General features: G+C 42.7%; 2 protein-coding genes across 6 annotated transcripts in view; one reads left to right on the top strand and one right to left on the bottom strand.

The window, feature by feature from the left end:
* Nucleotides 1–25,936, top strand: part of FANCL (FA complementation group L) — a 68,336-nt gene extending 42,400 nt beyond the window's left edge. Inside the window, exons 5-11 of the mRNA XM_073576664.1 lie at nt 10,951–11,101; nt 12,854–12,937; nt 13,503–13,548; nt 14,551–14,632; nt 20,990–21,106; nt 24,122–24,193; nt 25,530–25,936. Of these exons, the coding sequence (XP_073432765.1) occupies nt 10,951–11,101; nt 12,854–12,937; nt 13,503–13,548; nt 14,551–14,632; nt 20,990–21,106; nt 24,122–24,193; nt 25,530–25,565 (588 nt within the window). The 3' untranslated portion in view covers nt 25,566–25,936. The remainder of the gene's footprint in view (nt 1–10,950; nt 11,102–12,853; nt 12,938–13,502; nt 13,549–14,550; nt 14,633–20,989; nt 21,107–24,121; nt 24,194–25,529) is intronic.
* The window catches only part of VRK2 (VRK serine/threonine kinase 2), a 123,293-nt gene continuing 122,399 nt past the window's right edge, over nt 25,312–26,205 (bottom strand). For all 5 annotated transcript variants that reach the window (XM_073576661.1, XM_073576662.1, XM_073576663.1 and 2 more), the window contains one exon: nt 25,312–25,791. In XM_073576661.1, the coding sequence (XP_073432762.1) occupies nt 25,609–25,791 (183 nt within the window). In that variant the 3' untranslated portion in view covers nt 25,312–25,608. The remainder of the gene's footprint in view (nt 25,792–26,205) is intronic.

The following is a 26,205-nucleotide window of genomic DNA, read 5'->3' as shown; positions in this document are numbered from 1 at the left end:
CGCACCCAGTTACGCCAGGGAGAAAGGGTTCTAAAACAGTCTATTTTTCAGCAGATTGTAAAAATGTGGGGAACCCCGGACATGGATCTGTTTGCCGACCACAAAAGCAAAAAAGTAGAAGCATTCTGTTCCCTAGACCCCAGGGGAAATCCCCGGACCCTGGATGCGTTTATGCTTCTGTGGACACAGGGCCTAATGTATGCCTTTCCGCCGTCCATTCTCATCCCGGCAGTCATAAGGAAAGTCAGAGAAGACAAAGCAAGAATGATACTAATAGCCCCCTTTTGGCCAAAAAGAACCTGGTTCTCCTGGGTGAGAATACTGTCAATAACCCACCCTTGGGTCCTACCAAATCTCCCGGACCTACTGTCCCAAGGACCCGTGCTACACCCTCAGGCAGGGAACTTCCATTTAACAGCATGGAACTTGAAAGGGCACTGCTGAGGGAGAGGGGGTTCTCCAAAAACCTGGTTGCTACGCTACAAAAAAGTAGGAAACCGATCACAACCAGAGCCTATGGGAGAACTTGGAGGAAATTTCTGTCCAGCTCCGGGGCAAGGGTTCAGGATCGAGTCCAGATTGACAAAATTCTCGAATTTCTGCAAAAGAGTTTAGAACAGGGGCTGGCGACTAACACATTGAAGGTACAGATAGCGGCCCTAGGTGCCCTGTATAACCAGGACGTGGCAGGCACCCCCTGGGTAGCATGGTTTATTAGGGCTGCAGCCAGGTCTAGACCAATAATTACTCAGAAATTACCATCATGGGATCTAAACCTAGTATTGTCTGCACTAACAGGGCCCCCATTCGAGCCCATCCAGTCAGCACCCCTAAAAACCCTGTCATTAAAGACTGTACTTCTAGTGGCCCTAACATCCGCTCGCAGAGTGAGCGATATTCAAGCTCTGTCAGCGATACCACCGTTCACTAAAATCCTAGATAGAGTCGTATTGAAACCTGACCCAGCATATCTACCTAAGGTAGCGACACACTTTCATAGGTCCCAAGAAGTAGTCCTTCCTTCCTACATGCCCGCTGTCTTGGGGTCATACTTGACTCCGAGCTTTCCTTTGCCCCCCACATTTGATCACTGGCTCGCTCTTGTCATCTGCACCTCAAAAACATTTCTAGAATTCAACCTTTTCTTACTTTTGACTCTGCAAAAACTTTTACTGTTTCTCTCATTCATTCTCGTCTCGACCATTGTAACTCTCTTCTAATCGGTCTCCCTCTTACAAAACTCTCCCCTCTCCAATCTGTCTTAAATGCTGCAGCCAGGATCATATTCCTCACCAATCGTTACACCGATGCCTCTACCTTGTGCCAGTCATTACACTGGCTACCCATCCACTCCAGAATTCAGTATAAACTTATTACCCTCACCCACAAAGCCCTCCATGGCTCAGCACCACCCTACATCTCCTCCCTTGTTTCAGTATACCATCCTACCCGCACCCTCCGTTCTGCTGATGACCTGAGGTTAGCATCCTCAATAATCAGAACCTCCCACTCCCGTCTCCAAGACTTTACACGTGCTGTGCCAATTCTTTGGAATGCACTTCCCAGGCCAATCCCCACAATTTTAAGCGTGCCCTGAAAACGCATTTATTCAGACTGGCCTATCGCCTCGACACATTAACCTAATCTATCCCTGTGTGGCACAGCCAAAAGTTTTACCATAACCAGGTTCCCCGCATCATGTTCCCACATATTTTATGCAACAATTAGCCCTCTGTGTCTGTACTGTTACACACTTAACATTATGGCTGGTCCATACAATCAGGGCAACTGTTACCACCCACCTTTCGTGTCTACCTCTTTCCTCATAGACTGTAAGCTCGCGAGCAGGGCCCTCATTCCTCTTGGTACTTGTTATAATCTATGTGATTATTGTTATGCTGTAATGTCTATTGTCTGTATAAATCCCCTCTGAAATGTAAAGTGCTGCGGAATATGTCGGCGCTATAGAAATAAAATGTATTATTATGATCCTAGGAATAGGGGAGAGATTTCACACCCTAGATGTGAAGAGGGGCCTAGTTCAGTACTTAGAGGCCACCAAGGGATGTAGGAAGGAAGGGTCTCTCTTTGTGTGTTTCCAGGGACCTCGGAAGGGAATCCAAGAGTACCCTAGCAAGGTGGATAAGGGATGCGATTGCCATGGCGTATTCATCCAGCGGGAATACTATCCCGGAGGGTTTAAAAGCTCACTCTACAAGGGCAATGGCGACCTCCTGGGCAGAAAGATCAGAGGTATCGATAGAACATATCTGTAAGGTGGCCACCTGGTCAACACCTTCCACCTATTTCAGACACTATCGTTTAGATCTAGCCTCTACGTCTGACCTGACCTTCTGGAGAAGGGTCCTTCAGGCGGTGGTCCCTCCCTAAGCTACCAGTCTCTGAAATTCTCTCTGTGGTGCTGTCATGGGTGAGAGAGAATAGCTTAGTTACTCACCGATAACGGTGTTTCTCGGAACCCATGACAGCACCCGCTTATTCCCACCCCTTCATGTGTGCGGTGAGCACGGTTTAATGTGTGTAGTGTGTTTTCGTTTAGACACTGTGCTTCTCCATAATATGCAATATTATAATGTTATGTATATACTTTTGTTATCTAACCGGGAGACCCTCTGATGCTCTGTAACCAACTGGGGGTGGAGGAGAGGTGCCGCCTTTTTATCTGTAGGTTCCTGTCCTTGATGGGCGGACCCCTTCTCTCCGTGGTGCCGTCATGGGTTCCGAGAAACACCGTTATCAGTGAGTAACTAAGCTATTCTGCTTCCATTAGGTTTTTATTTTTACATGTAAAAATGTACCGTATATACATTTTATTTTGCTGGTCTGCCTTCTCTACAGAGAGTTCAGCTGTGTCTGAAAAAGACTATGGCCCCAATCAAAGGCGTAGCTAGGGGTTCAGCTCGGGTTGGGGGGGTGACTCAGCTGAGTGGGCTCCTAATCGCTAGCCCTGATTACAACTATGGTGGCACACTGATATTACTGCCATATGGTGACAAAGTGGTAGATACCAGTTCTGCAGAACATACAAGTGATTACAGCACAGTTTTATTTATATATATATATATATATATATATATATATATATCTATATCTATATATATATATATATATATATATATATATATATATATATATATATATATATATATATATATATAGTGACTTACTGATGATGCCCTTTCTGATGGAGTTCACGCCTTTTCCATTAGGCCCAGACCAACATGGCAACTTCTTCCAGGCACAACTCACCTGCAGAGAGTACAACATACACATTTGACTTCTCACATTTCCAGCACTGTCCCCATCTATTCCTACTCTGTGCACAAACACCTCATCCTACTAAAACCCCTATACTGTGATAAATGTTATTATTAATGCACCTGCTGTTTGGCACAATAACAGAACTCTTAGTGACCCACATAATAATGCCACCACTGTGCCCCTTACATAGTAATAATGCCTCTTTTGTGCTCTCTAGATGGTAAAATTGCCCCCTAGAAAATTTTAATGCCTTCTGCCCTAGAAAACAGTGTCCACCTTTTGCCCCTTTGATGGCCACACTACTCTGAGTGCCCCTATCACAATAATGCTTCTTAAGTGCCCATTTAACATGTAATAATGTCCATTGAGTTCCCCAATGTACAGCTCCTCTATAAGCAGTATTGTGTGCCCACCGCTCCCAGGGCTCACAGGTCCTATATACAGTGTGTCATCACAGCTCCCCTATACACAGTGTGATGTCGCCATAGCTCCCCTATACACAGTATACTGGGCCCACAGCTCCACTCTATACAGTATGATGGGCTAACCGCTCCGCAGTACACAGTATGATGCCCCTACAGCTCATCTATACATAGTGTGAAGTCCTCACTGCTCCCCCAAAACACGGTATAATCACCTCCACAGAAGTCCTTACACTATATAATAGCCTCCACAATAGTCCCTACACTAGCCCTCAAACTGTATAATGGCTCCTGCATTAGCTCTCACAATTAATAATGGCCCCCACTGTAAGCCGCAAACTGTATAATGGCTCCTGCATTAGCTCTCACAATTAATAATGGCCCCCACTGTAAGCCGCAAACTGTATAATGGCTCCCTCAATAGCCCCCAAACTATAATAGCCCCTAGATTAGCTTACTCGCTGTATAATGGCCCCCGCATTAGTTTCCAAACTTTAAAATTGCTCCTGCATTAGCTCCCAAACTGTATAATGATCCCCCACTTTATAACGGCCCCCCACAATAATCCCAATAATGTATGAGAGAAAAAAAATCATGTTCTCACCTAATACAGGATCCAGATGAGTCCACAGGCGAGGCAGACAATGCGCTGTCATAGCGCCGACACACGCACAAAATGTCAGAAGCGTGGCGCGATGAGGTCACTGCGCGAGAACTTTGAAGTCCTGTACGTGTGTCTGCGCCTCTGCTGTTCTTTAGACCGCAGGCATAAAGGGAACCTGCAGGTCATTTTGCAATATTCGCCGATTTAATCGCCGAATATAGTGGAACATACGCAGCACAAAAGACAGTGTTTCCCATGCTGTGTGTAGCGCTTCAGATCAGCGTTGAAATTGTTTTTTTTTTTTTTTTCCCGTCTAGTTTTATAGCAGTATACAGAATGCTGTAGATAAGCCCCTGATGGCAGTGCCGGCAGCTGATACTCCAAAAATGGGGTGACAGATTCCCTTTAAACCAAAAATAATGAACTGGAGTATAAGTTGGTATGAATGCAAAATATAGGAGCACGTTCACACTGGCCATTAAACAGACAAAAGCAAGACAGAAACAAAATGAAGATATACCCTGCTGTAAATACAAGCAAGAGGTTAGGACCATCCCGATTTGGGTACGCCTTGACGTTGGTGGGATACTTTTTTTTTTTTTAATCAAAAACCGTGTATAAATCACAAATTGCTTTTACTTATTTACTTACAGCAGGGTATATATTCATTTTGTTTCTGACTCGGGTTTTGCTACCCTTCGGGGGGTCCCTTCGTTGCATTTTGTAGAGACTGAAGGCTCACGAAGCAGCCATTGTGTGCAGAGACGTACGACACAGTTTTTCGCTGCCATCTTTCTTCCCGGGGGGAATATCGAGGTGCGACAATCTGCTCGTTGGTTATTTGCTTAGACGATCCTTTATTCTTCCTCCTGTTACATTCCGCACTAACCCTACGAGAAAATACATCGCAACTAGGGAAGGAAGAAAGACGGAGTGATGGATCCTGCTCCTGTTATATCCGGCCCTTTGTCTACAGGGAGATTCTTATCATTGTTATCGGACTTCGAAACTTGGAAGATTTTTTTTTTTTTTCGTTTTTCTTTTATTATTTTGTAAAAAAATAAAATAATGGATGCCGTTTCTTGCATCCATATTAAAACTGTGTAATTTTCCTTATGGCCCCTGTCTTCCTGCTGGGTTGATAATGTTTTGATGTATTTTTCTTTTGCTCTGATGAGAGGTCTGCCGCTGGTGCAGTGACATATTCATTTGGATGAATAATTATAACTTGCACAATGTCAAGCTGAAGATGGTAGGGTTTTGTGCGTCATGACAAGTCTACTAGCCAGTGCAGGTGTCTCACAGCATGATCAGAAGCAGCCAGTGTATTCTGGCTCAGAGGAGACATTTAGAGTGGTAAGAAATCAGCACCAAGGGCGCCGGTGCCGCCGCCGCTTCTGTTCCTGTGCAAGTCGAATAAATGCAAAGTGCTTCTCAATGACAAGTTTTAAAGCCTTCATTTACCGGAGTTGTAGATTTTAGTTTAATTAACGGGATAATTTATTATTCATTAAATGTTTCACAGCTTTGTCACCGAAAGCCCGATCGCAGGCAATATTAGCGCCCCGTAAAGAATAATTGCCCAAACACTCTGACCATGCATCACCGTGATACATACGCGGACCGAGGATGACTAATGGGGCCGTGCAACCCGAGATGCCCTAAAGTATGAAGGCCTGAAAAGAGGATTGTTGTAAATGACACTATCCTTTTGCCATCATTAATGCGACATTGTACGAGCCATGATTATTCATTGAAATGAATGTGTCAAAGGATGGCTTTGCTTAAAGGAGTGTCATTTTTGGCTTTTACATTTTTTTTTCTTCTTTTTTTGTGCTGCTGAGAAAAAAAAAAAAAAAAAGGGAAAAGAAAATCACCTTTTGTGTGTTGGTGCTCGAATTGAAAAAAGAGAGCCCTTTTAAAACCTCTGAAATGGCACACCAGACACGGTCATTTATTTTATGCTGGAATTTTATATAGTCTACAGATTCCATAATGTACAATATAGTGTCGGTGTGTGAAAACACAATAATGACATAATTAGAAAAGTCATTATTTTGCACGGTCCTGTGTCCCATAATCAATACTATGTCACACCCTACGAGAAAGAATGAAATCCTAAAGTGAATAATCCACATTCGCTCTATTAAAAATGAATGTGACTAAAGCTATACAGACAACCGTAAAGATAAGTGACAAAAGTCTGGTTGCCCCTCATCCGCTCCACTAATGATAAATATTATTAACATAATAATGTGCTTATACAGTGGTAATGGTAAAGCCTCACATATGAAAGGCATGTGTTTCACATCAAGCTTCGTCAGGGGACTCTGATTATTGGGTTACAGAAATATGTGTATAGATAGATCTAGATATACGTGTGTGTTTGAGAGCGTATATATGTAAATAAATAAATATACTAGATGGAGGCCCGATGCTATCGCATCGGGAGGGCGGCAATGTCACGATGGGGGCAGGCTTTGCAGCGTTGAGAATCTCCCCCCATGTACTCACCGACCTATCCACACTCTCCCCATGTGCTGACTTCTCCCGTCTGTGCTCTCTTCTTTGACCTGTCTATCCCATATGCTACTGCCCTTGTTTGCTGTCTCTCTCCTTCCTGTGCTGTGTTCTCCCCTCATGTGCTGTCCCGTTTGAGCTGTCTCCTCCTGTGCTCTGTCTCTCTCACCCCTGTGTCTGACCATGTACAGAACATACCACATCTCCTGGGCAGGGGAGGGAGCAAAATACAATACTGACATTACAGCAGGAGATCACAGAGGATATATTTTGTGAGGTAAAATATTGTTTAAAAACAGTCAGTGAAATATTTTACCTCCTCTGTGATGCCCTGCTGTAATGTCAATATTGTCTTTTGCTTCCTCCCCTGCCCAGGAGATGTGGTATGCTCCGTACACGGTCAGACACAGACAATTTTTAAAATGAACTTTCGTTCGTGGGAAAACCCCTTTAATATGACCGGTGTCCTCTGTAGAAACGTTGCGCATCTGCTGCCGGGATCAGCCAAATGATTCACTGCGCCTGCTGGTACCAGCCAAGAGATTGTGGGTGTGTGGTGCGTACGGTGCATAGAGTGTGTGTGGTGCGACGGTGTTCCGCTGGTGGTACCGCACAATAGGTTGGTACCAGCAGCAGTTTCCATATTGAGACACCCATCACTTGGGTGTCCCAATATGGCGGTTGGTGAACTTCCTCCGCTTGGAACTCTGGGATACGGTGACATCTGGACAGAACAGGAAATGAAAACATTACAAGGCAATTATATAAATATGTGTGTGTGTGTATGTATATGTGTGTGTGTATGTGTGTGTATATATATATATATATATATATATATATATATATATATATATATATATATATATATATATATATATATATATCACACACACTGATATGTCTCTTTAAAAGTTCGGTTGGTTTATTATATGGCAGCATAAACCAACAAGATGGGGAATGTAAATGCAGCCCTTCAGGCACAAACAGGAAAACAGCAAAGAAAACAAAAATGCTTTACACATTCCATACGTTTGCGGGTAGCAGCCCGCTCTGCAGCACCACAAGTTCAGTCTTTCCTCCTCAGGACACAAACCACTGGAGAGTCCCCTCACCAGCCCTGCTGAACAAACACTGCCTCTGGAGCCCAGCTATTTAAGCCCGAGACCATGTGACACCCTCCCCCATGTGACTGAACAGGACCTGACTGTGACATAAGACAGGTCCTATATGCAAATAAAGTCCGTGGAGCCTCATTTAAGAGTCTCAAATACGGGACTAGCCAGATCTTCCTCCAGGGAAGGACCCAGCCAAGGGGTGTCTCCTTTCGGAAACCACCATTACCACCATATTAAGTGGCCCTTTAAGTCAATATCCAGCTCTTTACGAGTTTACAGATATGACAAGGGAAATACCGAGGCCAGGTATCCATCCACAGACAGCTGTTTCGGGGTTTTGCCCCTCATCAGTGTGGAGTAGGATTCTGGCTAGGTGGGAGCAATTCCTAGTAGACCAACATCACAAAACAATCACTGACCTCAGGGAGACCAGTCAAAGACAGGTCCTGTCAGCTTACAGTGGTGGTGGCTCTGCAGGTGGAGATAAGGTGGACATCCTCCCACCCACTGTATGGATGTCCAAATAAAAACCAGCCCATTTATGCAACCTACTTAATCCTCACAACACTTAGTATGTTGGAGGAAAATACTCTGGGTTTCACATCACTGACACCATTAAGTGTAGTGACACATATCTCTCCTCTGGTACTTTACCAGTGCTTTAGCAGTGACTTTGTTATAATAAATATATATATATATATATATATATATATATATTACAGTACAGACCAAAAGTTTGGACACACCTCATTCGAAGAGTTTTCTTTATTTTCATGACTATGAAGCTCATCAAGAGAATGCCAAGAGTGTGCAAAGCAGAAATCAAAGCAAAAGGTGGCTACTTTGAAGAACCTAGAATATAAGACATATTTTCAGTTGTTTCACACTTTTTTGTTAATTATGTAATTCCATGTGTGTTAATTCATAGTTTTGATGCCTTCAGAGTGAATCTACAATTTTCATAGTCATGAAAGTAAAGAAAACTCTTTGAATGAGGTGTGTCCAAACTTTTGGTCTTTTAAATTTCCGCTTTTTTCAGTCAAGATGGGGTGCAGAGTGTACATTAATGAGAAAAAAAATGCACTTTTTTGAATTTAATCAATTTACCAAATGGCAGCAATGAATTAAAGAGTGAAAAATTTAAAGGGGTCTGAATACTATATATAGAGAGCGAGATCATATAGATGAAGATCTGCAGATGATGAGTATGAAGGGGGGAATCCATTACTTTTTGTGATTACATTCATTCCTTTTGTAATTATCATAAGGCCGCAGACCTTGTGCCCTATATGAAATGCCAGTGACCATCTCCAAAGCGTTTTATTTGCAGCTCTGTACCATACCTCCTCTTGCGTTTTTAATCTGGGTTTTCGGAAAGCTGCAAATGGATTTTTTCCTTTTGTCGCTTTAATGTATTCAGTAAGAATGGGAATAAAAGTGATTATAAGCAAATTTATGTCAGCGGTAAAGAAATGAAAAGCAACTTTTGCAGACATATGAAAATTACACTATTAATTTTAAGTGTCCTCAAGCACGTAAGATCACATTCCAGGGATGTGTGAAAATTATTAAAAAAATGGAAATCCAGGTACTTATGAGGAGGGCTTTTATGGCAGTTAAGTGACTGACATTATCATATTCTTTCAGGTATTAAGTTAAAAAAAAAAGCCTCTTCAATGTAATAACTGTTGCATGTTTTACACAGGTACTTGCTCAGATTTTGTTACAAGTGCTTCTTGTAATAATGCAGTTCTATGACACCAGAACAGATCAGAAGTTTCCTTACACTTCTTTTAGTATTTACGCTCATTGATAAGACTTGGTGGAGGCAATGAAGTAGTTGGCGTAACCAGTTATACTCAAATGACATCAAGTTTTTGCTTCTGAACATAAGAGCAGCATAAAAAAGAGGCAGAGACCCTAGTTCCAGCGATTTGTCACTTACTGGGCTTGGTGCTGTAGTTTTGATAAAATCACTTTTGTCTTCTCAGTGATGAGCTTTCTAACCCTCTCCCGCACTACTGAATGACAGTTTTCTGCCTACTTAATGCATAGGCAGAAAGATGCCAATCAGTCGTGGGGCATGTCTAGCCAGAGCTAATGAATATAAAAGATTACATAGCAGAGCTGCAGCTGATAAAACAGCGATATATTAAAACAACAGCAAGAAGCCCAGTAATGAGACACCGCTGGAATCAGGGTCTCTGTTCCTACTTTATGCAGGATAAACCTGGTGACAGGTCCCTTTTATAGAGTTAAATTCGGATGCTTACATCAGATTGCACCTACAGTCCATGTGAATGTGATTCTAAAACTTCATCCACATGGTAAGGTAAGCATGCCGAGTCTGCCTTTTGATACTCCAAAGACTTCTATACCCCTAAGCACTTGATGATTAGTTCTGTGCACGCTCACCTGTACAGGTGAGAAACCGCTAAACCGCGAATGCGCTGTCACAATGCATAAATCAAGAAAGAGCACAACTATAGGAATATAGTGATGTTCTACTGCGCACTCCCAAATTCCAAAAAAGAACTAGATTGTCTCAAAGTAACAACATATAAACATCTGATAAGCAGCTTATGATCCATTGAATATTCTTTTAAAGAGAGTCTGTCATCCGGTTTTTGCTACCCCATTTGAGAGCAGCATAATGTAGGGGAAGAGATGCTGATTCCAGCCATGTGTCACTCACTGATCTGCTTGCTGGCATTCTGACAAAATCACTGTTTTATCTGTTGCAGATCTAGCTTAGCTCTGTATAACCCAGCCCACACCCCTGATTGTATAGAAATCTGCCAATCGGTAGAGGGGGCAGGTCATATGAATATGGAGACGTACATGGCAGCAAGTTTATTATACCTGATGCTTTCCGTGGGTCCGTACCCTTGTTAAGTGACATAAGGGGGCATATACATAACAATTACTGCTCTATATAATAACACATTTTTCATGTATAGAAAAGCATCTCGCTGTCATCATAATGATTCTGCAATCTTTGTTGCAGAGTAACATCCAGGACATCTACCACCAAGTCTTGTCGACCTTAGAGTCACTAAAAGAATTTTGGGATACATTAGATGAAATTGACACAAAGACATGGGTACTTGAACCAGAAAGGCCGACACGTGGCGCTACCATGAGAAGAATTGCAATTGGTGAGGAAATCGTTCATCCAGAATTATGTAGAATAATACACACTCATTTTTCAGGGTTTTTTTTCGTGTGAATGTTTTTACATACTGCACTACTCAGTGGTTTTGTAGGGTTTGCTTTTATTATGGATAGTCACATTGCCAGTCGGGGGGTGTTCGCTGATATTACAGCTGCCTCCTACTCAGGAGTGACATTTTTTATTTTTGGTCATTTATAATATTGCAAAAATAAATTGACTTTACTGTGTAGGTTGTTACCAGAACTGCGCTCCTCCCTCTGTCGGCTTCTCCCTCTGTCAGCCCCTTCCTCTGTCGGCTTCTCCCTCTGTCAGCCCCTTCCTCTGTCGGCTTCTTCCCTCTGTCGGCTTCTTCCCTCTGTCGGCTTCTTCCCTCTGTCGGCTTCTTCCCTCTGTCGGCTTCTTCCCTCTGTCGGCTTCTTCCCTCTGTCGGCTTCTTCCCTCTGTCGGCTTCTTCCCTCTGTCGGCTTCTTCCCTCTGTCGGCTTCTCCCTCTGTCGGCTTCTCCCTCTGTCAGCCCCTTCCTCTGTCGGCTTCTTCCCTCTGTCGGCTTCTTCCCTCTGTCGGCTTCTTCCCTCTGTCGGCTTCTTCCCTCTGTCGGCTTCTTCCCTCTGTCGGCTTCTTCCCTCTGTCGGCTTCTCCCTCTTTCAGACACTTAGATGCTGTGATTACTGTTCACTGCTGTATCTAAGGGGTTGATGGCTGGGCTCATGTGGTCTCCGTTTCTATGCCGGTGTGAAGTGTAGGAGCGTACAATAAACTCTCACCCAGAAAACGTATCCATTTTTTTTCTCATTTGTCATCTGTGGGCAAACTGTTATTATACAGCAGCAGTCATTAAAAATGTACAAACCTAAATGCGGTTTTCTATGTTAAAGCGGTTGTCTAGTCCAAATCGATAAGTCTGCAGCCACTCGGTGTGATGCAGACTTATGAATCCCCCCCCCAGATCACGGCACTGTGTGTCGCGGGGATTCGTCAGTTTCTAAGCCAGGATCGGAGGATATGTATGAGTTATACACACTCCCGGCAGTGGGCGGCAGCTTTGATCCATACACTTGTGTGGCATGAGGTCGCGCCCTCTAGTCAGCACTGGGCGGCTACGTCACTGGTTGGGGCGCGGCCTCGCTTCACACAAGTGTATGCAGCTAGGCCTTGCACACTGGACAGGCTCTGACCAGGAGTATGTATAACGCATACATATATCCTCTGGTCCTGGCCCAGAAACTGGCGAGTCCCAGCAGGGCACAATGCGAGCACTGGGGGGATTCAAAAGTCACACAGAGTGACTGCAAACTTATCGATTTGGACAACCCCTTTAAAGAATTTCAATCTGTTCACAAAAATCAGATACTATATGTTGGCTCTGTATGGAATCTATTTTTTGGGCACTCGTAGACTTGAATGGACGAGTCTTCTCTAATACATGGAAGAAACTAATCCATGCTGCAATTTTTTATTTATTTTTTTCATGCTGAGATTTGGGTCTCCTCTGCACTGTCCCATTGAATATCATTGGCATGAGTACCGTCTGTTTTCTCATGGACAGCACTCGGATCAAAAATACAATAGTGTGAACTTGGCCTGATGTACATGTACAGCAAAGTGCATCATCTAAAGGTACCCCATGATGTTCTTGTGCGTCCCGGAGCACCAAGGACCATGCTTATCTCAGATATTTGTATGATTGCATGATTCTGTTGCATATAGTATATTTTTAGGTTATTTTACTCTTGCAGGTAACAACGTGTCCATTACAATTGACCTAAATCCAAGGCATCCAACCATGCTACCAGAATGTTATTTCCTTGGAGCAGATCATGGTTTGTTTTTCAGATATCCTAAAACACACAAGTCCTCCTTTTTCTTATGTTTTTTTGTTATTAAAATAGTAATGTGTAGTTTAAGAGTATATCCTGGACTTTAAAAAAAAAAAAACATAATACACCTAAGCTCTAACAGGCAGGTAGTTGCTACCTACCTACCGGCCTATTGTGCCTGGCGCCATTCTCCACTGGCATAGAGTGGTCACAGACTTCCACTGATGTCACGTTAACAGCAGCGGTTTCTCTTCCTGTTGACAGGGCGGGACTATTAGTGTCATGCTGATTGATGGCCAACTCTCCGCTGCCTAATTGGGGGAAACGGGCAGTCAATCAGCATGACTCCACTAGTCCCGACCTGTGAAGAGGAAGAGAATCCTGCTGCTCTGACCTGAATCAGCTGAGTCTCCCGCAAGAGAGATTAATGACCGTCTCCGGGTACAACAGGCAGGTAGCTGTCTTTTATAGCAACTACATGCCTGTTTTTTTGGGGGGGGGTTTGTTTAAAGTCCCAGATATCCCCAAACATCAAATTTTCATCCTAAAACACATCTCTTACTTTCAGTGGTGCAGCCCTTAAAAGAAAAACTGAATAGCAACGTACACTTATGGTAAGTAGTATCTGCTGGTAACCTCTCTCATGTAGACTACAGAATTTATTAATTCATCCTTTTACGACACATTTTCAGATTTTTTTTGACTCCCATTTTTCAGTAAACTTTTGGAAGTGTTCCGAGAAAAGGCTTTTATGAAAAGCCATAATTATGTTTTTTGATATGACATACACAAAAAAACCCAGCATGCTCTTCAAACCTTATGACTTCTCACTATGTGAAATATATCACAATAAAATGCACATCCATGCCGACTGTAACTTCCTTCATGTTTAGATTTCCATATTCTGAATGTATCACCTGGTCCTGCAAGTTCATTTCCATAGAGCCATGTGTGGTCCCAGTGATATATCTAATATTCAGATAGTGATACTTGATGCCTTCAAAATGACACCCAACGCTGTGGTATTGTACAATTTATTTATGTTTTCCAAGAAGACAAATCACTTGTGCTACTCCTCAGAATATGGCCACCCAACAAGCCTCCATAATGACTTCTACAGGCGTGTTACCAGTATAGACGGTGATTTTGTGGTCTTATGTGGTTTGTTGACCGCACGTTATTACAAAAGCTTGAAAATAAAGGTGCGGTGGTTGACCCAACCAACAACAGCGGTCTAAGTTGTTTCTCCCAACCCAAAGATTGACCTTGTCGGTTCTTTACTAGTATTGTGCCTTTACTAAAACATAAGTGCAATAATATGGAGATCATTTGCCTTTTCGAACTATAGTGATGACCAGTTACTAGCCGACAGGGAAATCTGAAGGTTTACTCATCTCATCGCTGGCTAATGTCATATGGGCAAAAGTACACATCACACTTTATCATTCACCAATCCTTAAAGTACAACTTTTCTGAAGGGTCCATATACCGTTGTGGCCATACTATTCCCTTCACCGTTACACCGAGCTGGCGGTGCACATTACGCAGTGAATTCATCTCTTACTTTCAATCTGTCTGTAACGTACATTATGTAATCATCGTGTTCTCAATTTTAGGGATCCTGAGAATGGTTTGCTGCAAAACCTGAAAGATATCTTAGAAACTGATTTCCCATCTAAATCTGATTTTGAGAAATCTGTAAGTTGTTCGTCCATTGGTGATTTATTTGATGTTATTAAACCATTTATAGAAAAATCACACTACAGTAAGGACAGTGCTATTGCTACACCATACTCTCCTCCGCGTCTAACTTTATGCCTGCTCAGATAAGTCCATTCCTGTACGCAACTGACCAAACATAAGTGCCGCTGACCCTGACCAGGTTTGATACAGTAACCATCCTGACTGCTACTGGGCCCTAAAACGCCAGCCCTTATTCCCTCCCCAAAGTGTGGTCCTGCCATCACAACCTATGGTCAGCCCAATTTTGCAAACTGCCTCATATCAAAGTTTCTATACTGTTGTTGGGATGGGAGTGACGATATTCCTTGACTAACCTTGCCTCTGATCCTGCAGTTTCCACCTCCCACTTTGCTACCACAATTATATTAAAACTTGGTGCGCTAGCGCACAGTCATGTAAAAAAAAAAAAAGTTCTTGTTCTGTACCCATAAAGTTAGAAGCATACAGCTATCCATAAAGTCTTAGTACACTGAAGTATTAAGATTTCCCTTCACTGGAACCAAGAGGCCTCAGTCAGTCTCTGAAAAAACAACATTGTTGCATCTCTCCATCAAAGTTTATGGTTGGCACAATACAGCAACGCAGATGACAACATTCTCCAAATCCAGACACGTTCTTGTCCATCCGACTGCCAAATGGAGACCACATTTCTAGTGGTGGTGGCTGTACACCATTGCATCTGACACTTGGCATTATGCTTGGTGCAGTAAGGCTTGCATGCAGCTGATCTGCAATGGAAACCCATGCCAAGAAGCTCCTGGTGCACAATTTTTGTGATGGTCATACCGGAGGAGATTGGGTATTTGGTAGCTATTGAGTCAATTAACAGCACTAGGCGACCCCGATGTGTCACTTTGTGGCTGAGTTGCTTTGGTTCCTAAACGTGTCCACTCTTCAGTGATACCAGAGCTGATTTTAGGAGGGAAGATATGTTGCGAACTGACTTGTTACATCGGTGACATCCTATTGTTACAAACATTTGTGAAAAAACGGCTTGTTTTAAAGGCAGAATACATGGCTAGGGGCACGATTTTATACACCTATGCAAAGGGGACTGAATGAAAAGCCTGATTTCAATGATTGAGTTGTGCCTCAGTACTTTTGGACATTCAGTGTATTATACATCCGTATTTTTTGGACGCTTCACTGAGGGACACAAGGAACCATGGTGTGAGGTCTGACACTGAGTACACACATCTAAAAAAAAAAAACCCAAAGCGGTAAACTCCTGGCCAACAGGCTACTCCTGGCCTGCCAACACCCAGCTGTTCAGTTTAGCTTAGGGTCACATAGGAGGCAGACACAGATCTGTTTTTTTGCAGCAGAGGCTAACCTTTTTGTTGGATAACAGCAGGATGGACCTCTTTCATCTCACTATGCAAGGGTGAGACCAGCCTGTACACTGTGTGCAGAATTATTAGGCAAATGAGTATTTTGATCACATCATCCTTTTCATACACGTTGTCCTACTCCAAGCTGTATAGGCTTGAAATCCAACTGCCAGTTATGTAAATAAGGTGATTTGCATCTCTGTAATGAGGAGGGGTGTGATCTAATGATATCGAAACCCTATATAAGGTGTGCTTAATTATTAGGCAACTTCCTTTCCTTTGGCAAAATGGGTCAGAAGAGAGATTTGAAGGACTCTGAAAAGTAAAAAATTGTGAGATGTCTTGCAGAGGGATGCAGCAGTCTTGAAATTGCCAAACTTTTGAAGCGTGATCACCAAACAATCAAGCATTTCATGGCAAATAGTCAACAGGGTCACAAGAAGTGTGTTGATAAAAAAAAGGCCCAAAATAACTGCCCATGAATTGAGGAAAATCAAGTGTGACACTGCCAAGATGCCATTTGCCATATTTCAGAGCTGGAACGTTACTGGAGTATCAAAAAGCACAAGGTGTGCCATACTCAGAGACATGGCCAAGGTAAGGAAGGCTGGAAAACGACCAACTTTCAACAAGAAACATAAGATAAAACGTCAAGACTGGGCCAAGAAATATCTTAAGACTGATTTTTCTAAGGTTTTATGGACTGATGAAATGAGAGTGACTCTTGATGGGCCAGATGGATGGGCCCAAGACTGGATCAGTAAAGGGCAGAGAGCTCCACTCCGACTCAGATGCCAGCAAGGTGGAGGTGGGGTACTGGTATGGGCTGGTATCATCAAAGATGAACTTGTGGGACCTTTTTGGGTTGAGGATGGAGTGAAGCTCAACTCCCAGATCTAGTGCCAGTTTCTGGAAGACACCTTCTTCAAGCAGTGGTACAGGAAGAAGTCAGTATCGTTCAAGAAAAACATGATTTTCATGCAGGACAATGCTCAATCACATGCATCCAAATACTCCACAGCGTGGCTGCCCAGTAAAGGTCTAAAAGAAGACAAAATAATGACATGGCCCCCTTGTTCACCTGATCTGAACCCCATAGAGAACCTGTGGTCCCTCATAAAATGTGAGATCTGCAGGGAGTGAAAACATTATACCTCTCGGAACAGTGTCTGGGAGGCTGTGGTGGCTGCGGCACGCAATGTTCATCGTAAACAGATCAAGCAACTGACAATCTATGGATTTCTAGAAGGCTTTTGAGTGTCTTCGTAAAGAATGGTGGCTATATTAGACACTAATTTTTTCTTTGTTTTGTTTTTGAAAGTCAGGAATGTTTATTTCTACATTTTGTGTTGCTCTATTGTTTACCTGGTGAAAATAAACAAGTGAGATGGGTATATATTTGGTTTTTATTAAGTTGCCTAATAATTATGCACAGTAATAGTTACCTGAAAAAACAGATATCCTCCTAAGACAGACAAATCTAAAAAAAAAAAACCACTCCAACTTCCAAAAATATTAAGCTTTTGATATCTATTCGTCTTTTGGGTTGATTGAGAACATAGTTGTTGTTCAATAATAAAAAGAATCCTCTCAAATACAACTTGCCTAATAATTCTGCACACGGTGTAGTGGTCAGCCTGTATCCTCTATCATCAGGATAGCAGGACCATGGTAACTTGATGCAGCCATTGATCAGATATCCAGGCAGATGGTCCTTTGCCTTTTGACTACTGCCTGCCCAACCCCTGAGCGTGGCACATTGCAGAGAGCAGAAGATGGATCAAGGAAGCCCTGGCCCACAGGACCAAGCCTTTTCAGGACAGTTAAAGGGATTCTCCGGAAAATAGAATAAAATCATTAATAATATACATTTTAAATATTAAACATTTTTCTAAATACCCTTATTTAGGAAAAAGGTACTGTATGTTTTATTTAGTTTGGTCAGGATACAAAGATGGCACCTAGCAATTATCATTGTGTAGCTGTCCTGGATTTCAGAAGACATGCAGTAGGTTCGGCTGTGTGAAGCCAAGATAGACGCACTACAATTGTCAGGCTGACTGAGATATATTCATTCTCGATCAGCTAAAGAAAGATTATTTTCTCCTTTAGTCCCCTCCATTCAGTGTCCTGTCAGGTTAACTGAACAGAGGAATGTGTGTGCACAATGCCTGACCGGATGGAAGCTGCTCTGTGATCTGTATCATGCGTCACACAGTCCACGCTACTGGTGTCTTCTGAAATCTAGGACGGCTGCACAGGGATACATGACAGGTGCCATCTTTTAATCCTAGCAGAGTTCAGTAGATAAAGAACACATTTTTGCTATATAAAGGTATTTAGAAAAAGGTTTCAGATTTAAATGTGTATTTATTGTATTACATTCCCTTAAGTATGTCCTTAATTTGGTCCTGTGTTGCGCTGTGCCTTCCTCTCGAGCCCACAACCTTTTTTTCCTCAGCGGTCTTGTGACAGGTCCAGTCTGTTTCCTTGCGCCCCTCTCCTCCTTTTATGGACGTCGCTTCGCTTTTCAAGCATCATCCATTGCCGGCTGATAATCTATGCGAGCCACTGCAGCTTGGTGATCTCCAGCAGGGCTGGTATTGTAATTGAATTCTCGGCTTCGTTAAAGTCTAGCTGGCTGCTATCAGGTCATGCCCCTTCTCATTCTGGTCAATCAAACACATGCTGGCTTTTCTCTCACCCTCGGGTTGACTCCACCTTTTCCTTTTCTTCTTTTTAATTTTTACATTCTGGAATTGAGCTAGGGTTTGCTCCTGGGGCCAAGACTCTGCTTTGGCTATTCTTTTCCAGTGGTACCTAACGTACAAGCCTCATGTCAGGACTTTCCACATGGACAAATCGAATTCAGAGCCACCGTATTGACCCCCTGGATCTGTGGGACCTTAGTCTGGTCCAGGACACTCATCAATCCCCTCCTTTTGAGATGAAGAGACCTTTCTCTGCTTTGGCTTTCCAGCAAGGTGTTTTTTTCCTCTCAGCCATTTCTTCTATGAGGTGAGGCCTTGAATAATGTCTCTTTCCTGTCTATTTCCTTCTTCGGAAAAGGGCGGTCTTGCGTCTGGTACCTTTTTCTCTCTAAAGTGTTCTCTGTCCTCCACTTTAACAAAAGTTTTCCTTCCTTATGCACTTTACATCTCATCTCTCTGAGAGGTTCTTACACAATCTGATATGGTTAGAAATATGCAGCTCTACCTGTCTTCCATGACTCTGTTCAGATGCCTTGTCATCCCAGTAGGCCCATGCAGGGGTCTGGTGTCAAGTTGTTTGCTGGATTTGATCTGCCATTTTGAAAGATCTGGCTAAGCCGGGCCGCTCTTGGTCAAGGCACAGCTCACTTCCACCAAACTGCTGGAGCCTCCTGTGCTGTGCACCCCATAACATCTTTTCTACTTTGCGGGGGCCACTACTTATTGTTCAGTCCTCATCTTTGCTGAGCTCTTACCTTTTGTATTGGTGGATGCAAGTCGTGGCAGAAGGGTACTGCAAGCATCAGTTGTTCAGCTAGTAATCTGAGGGATTGCCATTCTTCTGCAATGTTATTAGTTTTACCACCCAAGGGACTGCTTTGGAAGGACATTCTATGGTTTCCTGTGTCCCCCAATGAAGTGTTTGAGATAGGAAGATTTTTACATCAATTATTAAAGCATAAAAAGGCAGCAGTATTTACCTGCCCAGGTCTCAGAACTAATGTACCATCAGGATGTAGGAAACCAATATAGTAAAGATGGCAGCAACACAGGTGCAAAATACTGATGAGACCACCACTCACAACCTACCAATTCATGGAGGGGGGGTGATTGCTTAGTATTAAAATTGCATAAAAGTGGCTTGTACATGGTGCTGGTCACATACAGGTAATGCACAGTGTCTGGCTCACAGCCTATTAGTGACACCCATACTGTTAGATTAGGCAGGCTGCCCAGCACTATATAAGCGCACCCCATGAGAACAGACACCTTAGTTTACAAAGCCTACAATGATGCGCCTGGCTGCACCCCGAAAAATAACTTGCAAAAACATATACTGTACATAATGAGATATTGGTCGATATTTTGGATAAAGTATGGAAGTTCGCAACCCGCATCAAAGGTCCTCACACTTGCGACTGCTAACACTAAAATTAAGCGCAAAGCCACAAAAAGAGAATAAAATAGATTTTTTTATTCCTCTTTTTGTGACTTTGCTTTTTATTTTAGATTTTTACATCACAACGCTCATACATCCCAGCGTTCCTCCTGTATCTGGAGCGTGCGTCTACCCCATATCCAGGAAAACAATAGGGTGTATTTATGTAATGTACTTTGTTACAAGCAGCAGGACGAACAGTGGTAAAGTACACTAATAATTACTTGTACAGAACAAACAAGTCCTTTTGATCAGCCATTACCGCTAAATGCCTAATATTTATTTAATCTATCAAACTTGAAAATCACTTCTGATAAATACGCAGAGATTTCAGGAGTTGGGAAACCTGCAATTTCCACAGAGCTCTTCATTTTAAAGCACTTAGATCCTGGATCACAAAGTGCTGGGAGGAGAAAATGCATTAAATATAGGTAGTTTGGGTGAAAACTATACACACATCAAGAATGAAATGGCCTTAACCCACCACGTGCTGGCTTCTATTTCATGGAAGCGTTGTCCCTTTTCAGGTTGTACTATAAATGAGGTCCTTTGAGTCCCACTTGGCCATTTGTAGACCTGTTGTATGAAGGACACGTTCTTGTATATGAAATGTGGAAACGTGTTCTCTGTGAATATTGATATGGATGGTACAATTGTATCCTCGCAATGCGCGACACAGTGGGCAAGTCATTATATGTGCGTTTCAAGGTTTATTTTAGTAGAAGAACTTTAGTATTGCAAACTATGAAGTCCTGCAGCGAGTTTTTACGATCCTTTTATTTCATCAATGTGCTATATAATCAGACTTTTATTTTTCTTAATTTACCTCTAGGATTTTACTATGGACTGTGGGATATGCTATGCGTATAGGCTAGACTCTGCCATTCCAGACCAAGTTTGTAACGATCCACACTGCGCACAGCCCTTTCACCAAGCCTGTTTATACGAGGTAATGAAGTGCTCCTAGAACACTACTGGCTGTCAGGGCCAATTAAATAACTAACTCCTTTACTTTTCAGAAGAAAGCTTTTTGTACGGTCTCCATTGAGGTATTTAAGGGAATCGGGTAGGTTTTTGCTATGGGATCTGAGAGCAGCATGATGTAGGGGCAGAGAGCCTGATTCCAGTGATGTTATTTACTGGGCTGCTTGATGCAGTTTTGATGGAATTCATGTTTTCCCTGCTGTAGAGGTAGCAGTGGTCATTAGGCTGAACTATGTATAACCCTGCCCACACCTCTGATTGGAAGCTTCCTATGCACACTGTTCATGGTCAGCAAGCTGCCAATCAGTTGTGGTGGGTGGGGTTACACCGATTAGCCTGACAGTCTTGCGTGTGACACCTAGTCCTGCAATGATAATATCCTGCTGATAAAACACCAATTGTATTGAAACTACAGCAAGTTACTGAGTGACACATCCCTGGAAGCAGGTTCTCTGCCCCTATATTATTATTATTTATTATAGTGCCATTTTTCCATGACGCTTTACATGCAAAATGGGGTATACATAGTAATCTTAAACAATACAAGAGACCAACTGGTACAGGAGGAGAGGGGAACCTGCCTGCAAGGGCTCAGAATCTACAAGATGCTGCTCTTAAGATTATATAACCAATAAAGCAAAGGACAATTTCTGTCAAAATTGACACAATTCAAATCTCACCCCCCAAAAAAATATATATAAAGCAATTGGTGGAATTAAAACATAACTTTAACATGACATACTACCTGAGGAAGGAGCCTAGCGATCCGAAACGCGCATCGGGGTGGGCCGGCTTCCCTCCGCTCTCACAGCTATAAGGTATTATGTCATGTTAAATGCCTCTTGACCGCTATTTAGGGTATGAGCACTTGCTCTATGATTATGTCCACGGTTCTGCACCCTCATGTTAATTTATATCGATAGGGTCATGTGTTGCAGCAAGTTGGGTGGCATTTAGAATACTAGTATCTGCATTATGATTGCAATAACGGCTTGTTATTTTCATTTTATGTCTACCTTATAAGGTTATCTGCAGTTACATGTTGGGTGGGTAGTACATCCGGCTTCGCATGCCATGGATATGTGCAATCCTTCTCCCCTTCATTCCATGCACCTTGTTGTCCATTTTAATGCATATCTAATAAAGTAATTTTCTATGAGACGTTCTGACTGCTTGTTCTTTAGTGTGCTCTAGTTTAGTTAGCAGTTTGTCTTTTTCAGTCCTAGTACTTGTATAAGTGTGACCTTAATCTATTGAGAATTTTGTTAGATGATGAAATTACTTTAGAAAGAACACTTGTTCTTCCTTCCTTGTTGTCACACATATCATGTGCGCCACAATTGCATTTTATTACTTCACAAGAGGCATGATGTTTCTCCTCAGCTTTCCTCATACTTGCCCTCCTCATGTTGCAGGTTTTTAGAGGAAACAAAGCATCGCCTGAGGATTACCAACCCCCTACTATGATTCACTGTAGTAATCACCTAGCCAACACCATATTTCACTATAGGCATCACCAAGCCCTAACCATGCTTCACCGTAGGTTATCACCAAGCCACTATCATGTTTAGTATAGGAGTAACTGAGCCACCGCCATGCTTGACTGTGGCCAGGGTGTTCTTTTCAGCATATGCTTCATTCCTGGCCTTCATAGCATGATGTTGATCCATAGGCCATAACATCTTTCTTCAATTTTTGTATAAAACATCATTTTATTTTGAATTTTTTTTATTTACAAGAAGTGTTTTCCTTTTTTGTCCCTCAATCAGCCCCATAGAGTAATGTTTAACATTAGCCCACATAGTAATTCTGGCGCCAGTCTTGTAATAATGTCCCATATCCTGGTCTCCATTTTGTAGTAATGTCCCCATCCTGGTTCTCTTTTTGTAATAAAGTCCCCCAATATGCCATTTTTACAAACACATTAAAAAAAAAATAGTAATCTTCCTCCTCCCCAGCCGGGGCGGTGCATGGCAGCAACATCATGCGCTGCCGCAATGTCAGCTGCTGGCCTCTGATTGGCCAGTGGCTGGTATAGGTATTGTGGTGCAGAGAGCTGGTTCCTGAGCTGTGATACAACACAGTTGAATGTGCATCCTCAGCACACATTCAGCTGAAAACATGCGCTGGCATCGGCTCGGCTGGCCTATGACTCCCTGGACGCAATAGTCTCTGGAGCCGCATGTGGCCCGCAGGCCGCGTGTTTGAGACCCCTGCCTTAGACTCCAGTAGTCATTGAGAATAGCATGTTGTGTTGCCTGTGGATAAACTACTTGTTATATCACTTGTGTTGGGCTTTTTAAATTGTTCTGGTTTCATTGGTTTATTACAAACAGCAGAAAATTTGTACATTTTTCTAAGAAACGTCATGCCGTGGCGGTTGAATAATTTTGATTGCAGCTGTATAAGAATTCCTATACCAAAACACCATATAAATGAAAATTAAAAAAATAGAGTAAAATGTATTCCTTAGGCCGGATTTGGATGACCGTTATTACAATTAGTGCATGGTGCAAATTGTTTTCCACCCAGTCCATCGTCGCTTGCCCGCTAGTGATCAATGTCCTGTCCATTATACTAGGAGGCCGAAGGTCGTGGATCAGGCAGCCCTTGTTACAATCAGGTTGGTCACGTCGGCAGATGGCGGATGTGACCGGCTCTGTGCGCTCGTCTGCAGGGGCTACTTGTAGACGACAGAATAGAATGATGAATACTGCTATATTTGCCATCATGTGGTAAATCTCGTGCTAACACACAGGACGGCACACTGATAGAAAATATGGTTTAGAGCTGAGTGAGCCCTAAACCTTGTGCCTTGGCCGTTTACATACAGTAATGCCTTCACGGCGGAACAAATAATACCCTGCTCTACAATCCTCAGTCAGGTGTCACAACCCTCAAAGCAACGTACAATCAAGTCCTCAAAAGTAAAAATTTAATCATTCATACAATGAATTTTATGTTTTCTTCTTATTTTTAGTGGCTAAATGGTCTCCCGTCAAGTAGGCAGAGCTTTAACATCATGTACGGGGAATGCCCTTATTGCACTAAGGTAAGGTTAATAGATATTGAAGGGAATCTGTCACCAGGTGTTTGCTCCATCTGAGAGCAGCATAATATAGAAGCATAATGTACAATGGGCGGCACGGTGGCTCAGTGGTTAGCACTGTTTTATTGCAGTGCTGGAGTCCTGGGGTCAAATCCCACCAAGGACAACATCTGCAAGGAGTGTGTGTATGTTCTCCCCATGTTTGCGTGGGTTTCCTCCGGGTACTCCGATTTCCTCCCACACTCCAAAGACATACTGATAGGGAATTTAGATTGGGAGCCCCAATGGGGACAGTGATGATGTCTGTAAAGCTCTGCAGAATATGATAGAAAATGCATGATAATAATGTACTCTAAGCATCCCAGTACGTGATACATCACTGGAATAGAGATCTGTGTCTCTGCATTATGCTGCTCTCAGAATTGGTAGCAAAACCTGGCTACAGCTCCCCTTTAAGACCTCATATAGAACAGTTTAAACTTTCATGCTGCTATGAGGTTGATTAGATTTATTGCACATTGTTTTTGCTAGTACTACACCATTATAGAAAACCCCATTTTTGAGTTTGTGAAGCTGGATTTCCTGTCTTCCATTTGTAACTGACTGTGTCTAGACATTAACACTTTCCTTGTTCCAAATCACATAGGGACTCTACATCTGGTGAGCTGGATAGCTTTCTTTTTTGTGATACTGCTATTGTACCTCCCCCCCCCCCCACCACACACACACTTCCTGTGTGAGGATGCTTCGTCTGAGAATCCCAGTGCACACTAGGGTATTCAAATGATGTGCCATCAAAGCCGGGGTCAGAGGCTGCCGTCACAGTCCTCAGTGACGCTCATGTCAGGGGCGGGGCTAGTCCGTGCGCGATGTGCACAATCACAGTGTGCACTCTGTTGCAGGCTGTGAGGAATAATGAGCCTGCAATACAATGGAGAGCGCACTTTCAACGCTGTATCGGGGTACCTGGCATGCAGAGGCCAGTGCCGACCCCCTCAGTGACTTGTTGGGGGCTGCACTGGTCTCTGAATGTTGGAATTTATAAATACTTCACCTGCCCCCTCCTCAAGCTTCTGTGATTTAAGGTTTTGGATAACTAATTTTCAGGCAGACAATGGATATTCCTTGATATAAATGTAGTATATTTTATTGGCAAAGCTAAAAAATATTTTAAAAAATGCAAGTTTTCATATAAATACATTTATTCCCCAACCTCCTTCCTTGGCGCACATTCATTAGGTTGTGCATCCCGTAGCCTAAGTGCAAATTCCCTGCAGGAAAATGTATCCTTAGTTGTATGGTCTAACGTTATTGCATATGCTAAATATTTCATTTTCAGCCAATCACCCTGAAGCTGCTTAATAAGACGTTCTGAAGCTGTGGATGTCAAGCGACTGAACAAGATGGAGTGGAGGTGATCACAGTGCACATAGTACAACATAGATCATCAGTAGAAGGACCGGGACTGCTAAACCGTATTTGTATATATCCTGACGGTCTGATGCAGATGAAGACGCCTTTTCTCTCCCGAGTTCACAGTTGGCATCTTGATACTGTGGATTTTCTTCGTGCTCCGGAGAGGCACTCACGTTCCGAGTTCTCTGAAATCAAACAATATAGACCCTGAAATACTTTCCTGAACAAAGTCTAATGCAATAATGGTATAACCTGCAGTAAAAAAAACCGTTATATTGAGTATAAAATATAAAGCAACTTTACAAATAATCAAATAAAAATCCTACAGGTTATGGTCTACTGTGTCTGTATTGTAAAAGGCTAGAATCAAACCCTGCGACGTCTGATCCCACAGTCGTACTCCATCCAAATCTGACCCTTATTTTTTGCTAACCTACAGCTGAAGTCCTACGTTTCCATACGCCACTTAATGCTAGTATTCCTCCCTCTGAGCTCAGCTGGGATCACTACTATATTTCAAGGCTATGATATTTTTGAAGGTTGTAGATATGTGGTTAATATTTAGTAGCATTGCCTTTTAACCCCTTCACGACCTTTGA

Source organism: Dendrobates tinctorius, unplaced genomic scaffold (genome assembly GCF_039654945.1).
Source record: "Dendrobates tinctorius isolate UK_male_01 unplaced genomic scaffold, ASM3965494v1 ptg000050l, whole genome shotgun sequence".
NCBI lineage: Eukaryota > Metazoa > Chordata > Amphibia > Anura > Dendrobatidae > Dendrobates > Dendrobates tinctorius.
The sequence above is the reverse complement of the archived record's forward strand: the minus strand, read 5'-3'. Positions and strand labels throughout refer to the sequence as shown.